The sequence below is a fragment of the Theobroma cacao genome, chromosome 7, assembly GCF_053813885.1.
Source record: "Theobroma cacao isolate CCN51 chromosome 7, ASM5381388v1, whole genome shotgun sequence".
NCBI lineage: Eukaryota > Viridiplantae > Streptophyta > Magnoliopsida > Malvales > Malvaceae > Theobroma > Theobroma cacao.
In genome coordinates this window covers 12,925,027-12,934,297 of record NC_142645.1, presented here as the reverse complement: position 1 = coordinate 12,934,297, position 9,271 = coordinate 12,925,027, and the positions used below count along the sequence as shown (strand labels likewise).

Here is a 9,271-nt window from a genome sequence, read left to right as displayed (position 1 = left end):
TACGTGGTTGTAATGTATGTGGAATCTTGCATGTTGAACATTGAAAGTTGCTAAATATTTTCAAATTGATGTTTATTGCAGCGAGAAACGTGCTGTCACGTTACTACCTTGCTTGGGTTCTGATATAATTTTTTTTCACTCCTCTATCTTCACGATTGAGCATAGGTCTTTACAACACTAATAGTTTACTAATCAATGTTCGAAACAAGGGGTTTAAGAAAGAAATTAAACTAAATTACATTGTTTTCAAAACAAGTGCATCATGATTTCTAAACCTTCCTTAACGCTACTTGTTCCCTTCCTATGTTCACTCACTAAGTTTGTACTCATGTTTTTAAAATGTTTTAGATTTTTTTGAGTCAAAGTTGATTAGATCTTAGACCGAGGTGCTCCTCCCTATCCATTGCTCGGTAGGTTTACCATGACATTAACTGTTAGTAAGCATGCCCAAAGTCAATCTGCTGAAGATCGAGTTCTAATTACGTATATATGACTACTTGTTGTGAAATGCTGAGATTCACTTGTCAAATTATATGTATGTATATAATGGTTGATGATGCCATTATGAATACATGACTGGGTTTTATAAGTTGTTTTCAAAGGAATTGTAATTAAGCATTATGAATTTCGGATTCTAAAGGAATATGGATTAACATATAAGATCATTTAAGTAAGCTTGCTTGGGGTTGGTGGGCTGAGTTCATTGGTCCCTTGCACCGATTATGGTCCGAAAATTAGGTTGTGACAGCTTGAACCTAGTGAATCATGCCCACATAGGTCCTTGTACAGATCATGTTCCCAAAAATAAGATGTGACGTTTATATACTGAATATCAACTGTTAATTTAATTCGTATTGTTTCCGTTATCAAATCATGAGGCAAGAATTACATACGATTATGTATTCTAAATTCCTACTATATCTTAAATTAGTATAAATTATTTATACATAAAATTTGATCTCTTATTCTTATGAATATTACAAACAAACATATTAATTATTTCTATGAACAATTGAGTTGGTTTTGAATTGTTCTTAAACATGTGCTGTAAAAAAAATTCACAAGCTAATGTAAATAAGTAAATAAAGCAAGATCACTGTCTTCTGAGGGAAAAAAAAAAAAACTTAAGGTCCCCTTTGCTCAAGAAAATTTTGGGGGAAAAGAAAATAAAACTCTTAAAAATTATTTTCTTATACTTAAGAAAATAAAAGAGAAATTTATAATAGACTTTTTCCTTTGATTTTCTTATAAGATGACCAGGAAAAACAAAGGAAAGCATACACATCTTTTTATTTGTAGTGGGGTCGGAGTTTTTATTTTTCATTTTGTCTTAATAATGTAAAATAAATCTTAAACTACAAAAATTGATTTTCAAGCTCAATTTTTTATATAAAAGATTTTTTCTAGTAGCAATTCATTTTCAACATTTTATTGGGTAATGAAATTTTCCTTACATATTAAACAAAGTGAGAAATTTTATTTTCTTTATTGTAATTTTCCTTTCCTTCAAATTTTCAATGAATTAACATAACGTTAAAAAAAAAGGGGGGCGGGTCCTTAGTAGTTACTTCTCTAAAATAATATGTAAATTATTTTTCATTATTATGTAATGAAATAGAAAACATTATTATGTAAATTATTTCACTATAGGTGAAGTTTGTGCTTAAATTAATATGTAAATTAAAACATTATTCTAAAATAGAAAATCTATTTTTCATTATTTTACCAATAAAAAAAAAAGTACAACGCTATTATTGTTGTCGTACGGAAACGAATTTCTTGCTTTCCTCCCATTCGCCGCCTCCTCCTCCTCCTTTTCTCCGCCAGGTGGGATACCGAGGCTGAGGCTCTTCCTCCTCCTCCACCGGCTGACGCACCGCGACTCCCACCTTCTACCTTTGAACCACCACCACAGCAACCGCCTCAGCCATCAGGTTCTCCCATTTCACTTTTCTTTTTCTTTCTAATTTCTATTACATATTAATTGTTTTGTTTGATCTTTTGGCTAAAACTTTTTTCAAATAACGTGGTGTACACAGCTTAAATGGTTGTTCGAAAAATAAAAGTAAATGATTAAAAGTAACATCATAATCGATTAGAAACCAAGAGATGACTAAACGTAACACCAATCAAGATAATGAATTTTATTCTCCAAGAAAAGTATGATTGTAATTTTTAATTTTTAATTTTTAAAACTGTAATATGCTTTTATATCCAATTATACTTATTAATTTTTATTTTTTAAGGTTTGGGTGGTATAATGTTCATTGTCTTGAATCGTTCAAATTTATGGTCGAGTCATCTTTCCCATTACACTTATTATTCATTCCCCCAATTTCTATTTTCTTTTTCTAAATAAGTCTCAATCTTTTCCCAACGATGAAAATGGAGCAGCTCAGCACCATAAGCCCATCCAGTTCCAAATACGGACGACTTCTTACGAATTGTTGGAATAAGTAGCTTATACCCAGAGTTTGAAATTGGTGGAGGTAAAGGTTTTTACTGGAGAAACTCACTTGTTATTTGCTTTATCATTTGTATCTTATTGTTTTGATTTATCTGCTATTTGCTTTAATTTACTGCTATTGGGAAAAATGAAGGGTTGTTGGATTTAGTTAAAGGATTCAATTATTCTTCAATTTTCATTTCTGTTTGTTGTTGTTAATTGGAGTATCTGTTCTATTTGATTGCCAGTTACTTTGCACTTAATGAATTTCATTGATAAAACAATAGCAAAGCAAACTGTATGTTCTGCTTAAATTTGTTGTTATGTACTGTATTCCATTGGCACAAATGTGAATGGGAATCTCAAACAATTTAAGTTCAAAAGATTAGGATGACAAATAACTTGTTTAACTGAAGGATGGGTTTGTGCTTGCTTAAAACCTTCCTCAAACATAAAATTGGGATTTTGGATTTAGAGCTTAAACTGTCAATTTTGGACTAGTAGTGGGTTCTGAGTAATATATAGATTAAATTGAAGAAAAACTTTGGTGATATTCTTAATTTTGAGTTGGAGCTGATGCTATTTTAAATAGTTATTTATGGAATTTAGTATAGTTTGGGTTGAATTCTAAAGTTTCTTTTTCTAGGGACAGGTGTCAATTGGTTTGTTGGCTGTATTCATATTGTATTATGCAAATTATTGATGCATTATTAGCCTGGAAGAAACTTTTAATCTTAGTGGAGAAGCATCGTGGGTAACAAAACATGATTTTTGTGAAAAGCTTAAGACATAACAGAATATCATTTGGCCCATTCAACTCATTTTTACAAATGAGATGGAAAAAACCAGTTGCTTCTGCTCAGACTCGATTAGAAACCAGAACAAGAGATTTAAAGCTGGACAAGCTCATGGCACACATCCACAAAGTCAAAACCATCCTCAATATTCACCACCTTATGTCGCAGCGAAAGCGTGGTCCCTTTGTCTCTGTACAGCTGATGTCACGGTGGAAAAATATTGTGGGTCTGAATGTGGGCATGGGTGCGTTTGTTCACAAATACCCACATGTGTTTGAGGTATTTATGCATCCGCTCGGGAGGAACTTGTGCTGCAGAATAACTCGAAGAGTGAAGGATTTGATTGATGAGGAAAAAAACGTTGTGAAAGATTGTGAATCAGAATTGGTGCAGAGAATAAAGAAGTTGCTGATGATGTCAAAAAATGGGACACTTCATGTTCATGCTTTAAGGCTGATTAGGAGAGAACTGGGCTTGCCCATAGATTTTAGAGATTCTATTTTAAGAAAATACTCAAAGGACTTTAGGTTAATTGATTTGGAAATTGTTGAATTGGTTGACAGAGAGAATTTGGCAGTGGCTGAAGTAGAAAAATGGAGAGAAAAGGAGTACAAAGATAAGTGGTTGAGTGAGTTTGAGACAAGTTATGCGTTTCCCATTAACTTCCCTACTGGGTTTAAGATTGAGGGAGGATACAGGGAGAGAATGAAGAACTGGCAGAGGCTTCCATATTTGAAGCCTTATGAGAAGAAAGAGGTTGTTAGAGTGCGTACTTGTGGAGGTATTGAGCGGTTTGAGAAGCGAGCGGTTGGGATTATTCATGAGTTATTGAGCTTGACAGTAGAGAAGATGGTTGAGGTTGAAAGGTTGGCTCATTTTAGGAAGGACTTTGCTATAGAAGTTAATGTGCGTGAACTGCTTTTGAAACACCCTGGCATTTTTTATATATCCACCAAAGGAAGTGCTCAAACTGTTCTCCTTAGAGAAGCCTATTGCAAAGGGTGTCTGGTAGTACCAAATCCAATATATGTTGTTCGAAGGAAAATGTTGGACCTTATCTTGCTAGGGTGTCGAAATACTAGATCATTGCAATACCAAGAAGAAATCAAGGAGGAAAGAAATGGTTTAGTTTTTAAAACAAGCGGGGAAGGCAGAAGTGATGGGGACTGGGTTCTCCCAATTTTAGATAGTTATGATGGAAAAGTCCTGGAGAGTCCAGGTGAAATCAATCATTCCGAGCAAGCATTTGATGATTGTGAGAGTGAAAGTAGTCAAAGTGACGTGTTCTTTAAGGATGACTCTAGTTGATCATAAGGCACTCAACATTTTGCGACATTCAGATTCTTGCTCATAAATAGCACAGATACTAGCTTGAACAGAGATGAGAGGGTGATCCACAATCTGCTGCTACAGACAATTGATAAACCTCAAGACAGTGAAAGAGTGTAACCCTCTTATTGCTTACAGTTCATGCTTTTTCTTGTTGAATGTTGCTATGGCTCCATTTGGAATGGAGGAAAGTTTTTTCCAGAAAAAATTTTCATGAGTTTAGCTGTTTGGAAGGGAGAAAACAGCTTCCTCATGTAAAATATTTTGCAGTTACACCCTTGAAGGTTATAAGACATTTTCTTACTAGTTTCAGCTTGGTTTTTCCTCACCTTGCTCATTTGTTTTAGGCATTTTCTTCTTTTCTATCTCTCTCTTCTTCAATTTGGGCATATCTCTCTCTATCCTTTGATTTGGGTGGGTTCCATCGCTCTGTCTCCTTTGATTTGGGTCTTGGCTGTACGCTTCTCTCCCTTTCTCGCCCTCGATCTGTCCTGGGCTTGCATTTGCTCTGCTTCTTCAACACAATCAGTAAGATTTCTTATCTCTATTGTTTGGTTTGCTCTACATATTCTATTCTTTCTTATACAAAAGACAGTGTCTGGCTTACTTTCATGTTCTGTTGCTGTTTTGGGACTCGTACTTTTGGTTGATATGTTTATCATCAAAGAGCATTGAAAAGCACTGATAATCTTATAGAAACAAGTTATACTGACTTGAATTAATGGGAATTTTTTGGGGTTCATTGGCACTGTAGTGCAGTGTTAAAATTATGAAATTACTTCTTTGTTTGTTTTGGTCAATGAATCACTGACAATCAACAAGTAGATAAACTTAGTTATGTTGTTACCAGTTATCTATTTCCCTGATGTTTTCTTTTAAATAATTTTGCATGTCATTGGAGATTCCCCTATTGTGAAGTGAATCAAACATATATGTAGCTGGGTATAACTGTCTTGTGGATTGGTTTTTGTGCTTGTTTCTGCTTCCAATATGGAAACTTGAGGTATGATGTCAGTCTTTATCCTTATGATTATTCTCGTCTGATTTGGTCTGAATACTGGTTGCCCGAGTTCTTGTTGAGTTGCTGCTGTGAGGGAGGCATCTGTTGCCTGCAATCATTTTGGATGGTAGAATTGAGCAGAAGGCATTCAAATATGCTGGAATTACTTGCTTTAATCCAGTTTCCTTCCCAGATGAGATCACATTCGTTGCACGTCGTCCTTGTACACAAGAAGTTGAGTATTCAGCCCTGTGAATTTCAAAAGTTTATGGCTTCCACATCCTTTAGCATGCAGAGAATTGAACACGGGAAAAAAGAATTGCTATCTTTTTTCATTGTCCAATGACAAAATTGTTAAGATTTAAGTTATTAATGTCATAGCACTTGCAAATTAACCTGTCAACTCTTTTCTGTTGTAAACTAATCTCCATGGTTTTGGTGGAACCATGTTACGTCTATTGCCAAAATAGAAGAAAATTGCATTGCATATTAGTCAAAAAAGAAAAAATAGCTGCATTGTGTTCTTGTCCTCCGAAGCTATATTTGGATGTATCAAGTTTGGTCAGAACTCTAAGTTTGTCGTTTGTGATGAGATATAGCTGTTACAGTGCTTCAACGCAGTAGGGGTTATTGTAATTAGCCTACAGACTAAACCTGAACATAATATGTTTGTGAAAAAATATTGGAAGGGGTTTGGGGCTAACAGGTGAGGCTTGGGAAATCTTTTTGGATGTTTTCTTTAGTAAATTGTGTTGCTGCTATTGGTTGTTTCCCCTGACTGATGAAATGAGTTTATTGTTTGTAAAGCACTAAGGTGAAGCCATGGCAGAACCATCATCTGCAAACACATTAAAGAACAATGCAGGAGCCATTTAACCAAGAAGCATGAAAATGGAATTTCTGAAACATGTAAACTGTTGTACATTGGTGATTAATGACAGTTTTGTACTAGTATTTTGATATTGCTAGTGCCATTTTTCTTATTTTTGATTCATTTATGCTTTTCCAAAGTAGCATTCTGGACACCTACATCTTTAAAAGAATTTTACAATTTCATTATAAATTTCAACCTTCCATATAATATATGAGGTAGGATGAGATACATACTTATCATTCATCTCATTATACTCTTTATCTCAAAACTCGAATCCTATTCTTATTTTTTGTCTTTTAGTTCTAGAGTTTATTACGAGGAGGATGATTAATTATAATTTCTTAATAGTTTTCATTATTTAGGATAAATATTTTTAGGATGATTAATTATTTATGTGGAATATTTTTATTGTGTAGGATGATTATTTAGATATCTTGTACAAATGATGAATATGGTGTCATGGTTAAGGTTATATTCCTAACCCCCAGCAAACAGAATAATTTTGACATAATTGGCAAGGTTTTTTTTTTTTTTTTTTTTTTTTTTGTTTTCTGAAGTTGAATAAAGGTAGTTTGGTGCCCTCGAAATTTAGGTGCTGTAGTGGATTTTATTGGAAGTTTGAGTTTATATGGGGGCATCATCCTACAATTAGATTAATTATGATTGCCACCAAATTATGGGGAATGGGAAAACAAATAATTCTGAAAAAACATCATTCTTATTTCATAGTCTGTGGATATAATAAAGTGCTCCAAATTACAAAAGCAGAACAGAATATTCTGCAAATACTTCCAACTCAAAAAAGAAAAAGAATTCCCCAGCAATTCTATGTGACAGAATCCAAGATTAATCCTCTGCCAAATATGCTAAAAAGAAAAACCCCATAAAAGAATCAATACCCCAATATGCCAAAATTCATACATGATCCCCACAACTCTAATTAACTGCACAGAATAATCCTTGTTAACCCAAGAACCATACATGAAACACTGAAGAAAAACAATGTAACAAAGTCCCTAGCAGACCATTTCCTCACAGCTTTAGCCTCCACCCTCAAACTCTTGGCTCTCCTAAGGGCATCAACCTCTTTCAACAGATCAAACTCCACGCCTTTCTTCTTCAACTCCTCCACACACTTGGCCAACAACTTCCCATCCTCTTTTTCCCTCTCCAACAGCTTCTCCAAGTGCCCTTCCACATCAGTTTTATACCTAACCGCCCAGGTAATTCCCATGGAACATAGCAAAGAACACAGAGATGGGATCCAAGACCTATGGCAGGCACCGGTGGGAGGGTCCTTGGAAGAAGAGTTGAAGAGCAGGAGGAGAGAGATGGAGTGGAAGAGGAAGAAGAAGATGTAAAGCTGAGTGATTTCTTTACGGACGGAGTCGATTTGAGTCTCCTTGAGGGAAATTCTGTTGAAAATGAGCTCCTCTTCTTTCACCCACTGTTTCAAAAGCAACCTGTGGGTTGGTGTTTCTGCTATTTGGTGAAGTGGGTGTGGTTGTTTTGACTCCATAATTGATGGGTTTGAGCTTTGATCCGCCATGGATATATACAAGACAAAGACAGAGAGAGTTGAGTTGAGTTGAGTGACAACGAAGAAAAATGAGGAAGAAAGAGATTTTTGAAGGGAGAAATAGTAGGGAGGGAGGGGGGGTTACGGTGGTTTTGTTTTCTCCAACGGTAAACAGGGAGGTTTTTTTAATATAAATCTTCGCAACGGTCGAATTGGGCATTTAAATGTTTTTCTTCTTTCCAGGAATGTCCTCGGGCGGTGATTGGAACTTGGAGCGTGTGAGCTTTCATAACGTCTTTTTCCGTGAATGTCAAGATTCAAATTGTGGTGTTGAAATTACAGAATTGTCCTGCAAAACTTATTATATTCCAAACTTGCTCATCCCTAATTTACAGCTCACTTTTATGAATCTATCACACTTTTCCGTTCATATATTGTTGGCCCATCCTAACACAAAAGCCACAAGGGCCTTTTTCCTTATCGTGGGGGGCACAAAAAGAACCTAACTTTAATTAGATACCATCGAATTCCTTTTATACTTGGTCGTTATTGAATTGTCTACTCAAGCCACATTTAACGATTGGAATTTTTTTTTGAGATATAATGCTTTAAAAAAAATTTAGATAAGTCATTATTATTCTATTTTATTTAATCAAATTTTTATATTTTTATATTAGATTAAATAGAAATTAACAATTGACTATTTATTATTAATTATATACATTAAAAAATAAAAAAATTAAAATTGAGTGAAGCATTTGAGATTTTTTTTAATTCTTTATTTGTATAAATTATTGAGCAGGCTATTAAGAGAATATATTAAAAATTATAAAAATTTTATATACTATAAAAAAAAATTTAAAAATTTTGACCTCCCCAAAATTATACTAGGCTTCGCCCTTAATGAAGTCATATATTATGTTATATTATCATTAATTATAACAAGTCAACACGACATGTTAACATAACAAGTAAATGGTATTTTAATTAATAATAATTAATCAATCATTAATCATAAAAATTATTTAAAATTTTATGAATAATTTATGGTTTTTTTATATTATGTTTTTTACTCAAAACCAAATTTAAATTCAGTAAGTGACAGTTTTTTCTTTATCTTATAAATCTCTGGTCCACCTCATCTTAAAAATTGAACCTCAAATTCTAACAGCTGAGATGTCTGTTATAGACGCTATATATGTGCATAGATCTGAATAATTTTTGTCATAATATGTAGCACTCCAGGCAGCATAATGCCTTGACAGGGATTATCGTAATTTAGCGAAGTAAGTAAAGCCGCACGTGG

General features: G+C 34.0%; 2 protein-coding genes across 6 annotated transcripts; one reads left to right on the top strand and one right to left on the bottom strand.

Moving 5' to 3' along the window:
• The first annotated feature begins 1,749 nt into the window (after positions 1-1,749).
• LOC18594665 (Ubiquitin carboxyl-terminal hydrolase family protein) lies at positions 1,750-6,532 on the top strand. Of its 5 annotated transcripts, XR_016027622.1 has the most exons (4): positions 1,750-1,934; positions 2,395-2,489; positions 3,099-5,100; positions 5,474-6,532. XR_016027622.1 is itself a non-coding variant. In XM_088808548.1 (3 exons), exon 3 carries the CDS (start codon positions 3,211-3,213, stop codon positions 4,549-4,551), a length of 1,341 nt encoding a protein of 446 aa, XP_088664674.1. In that variant the 5' UTR covers positions 1,750-1,934; positions 2,395-2,489; positions 3,099-3,210; the 3' UTR covers positions 4,552-6,532. The 5 variants fall into 5 exon arrangements, 4 of the variants coding, with proteins under 4 accessions (XP_088664674.1, XP_088664676.1, XP_088664675.1 ...); XM_088808548.1 differs by having other exon boundaries at positions 3,099-6,532; XM_088808550.1 differs by having other exon boundaries at positions 3,093-6,532.
• Positions 6,533-7,142: 610 nt separating this feature from the next.
• LOC18594664 (uncharacterized) lies at positions 7,143-8,116 on the bottom strand. The gene has a single exon (XM_007022290.3). It carries the CDS (start codon positions 7,993-7,995, stop codon positions 7,387-7,389), a length of 609 nt encoding a protein of 202 aa, XP_007022352.3. The 5' UTR covers positions 7,996-8,116; the 3' UTR covers positions 7,143-7,386.
• Between the last annotated feature and the right edge of the window lie 1,155 nt (positions 8,117-9,271).

Bases quoted from the DNA above. Each gene is read 5' to 3' on its own strand.
- LOC18594665 (XM_088808548.1), top strand. From the start codon at position 3,211: ATGATTTTTGTGAAAAGCTTAAGACATAACAGAATATCATTTGGCCCA.
- LOC18594664 (XM_007022290.3), bottom strand. From the start codon at position 7,995: ATGGCGGATCAAAGCTCAAACCCATCAATTATGGAGTCAAAACAACCA.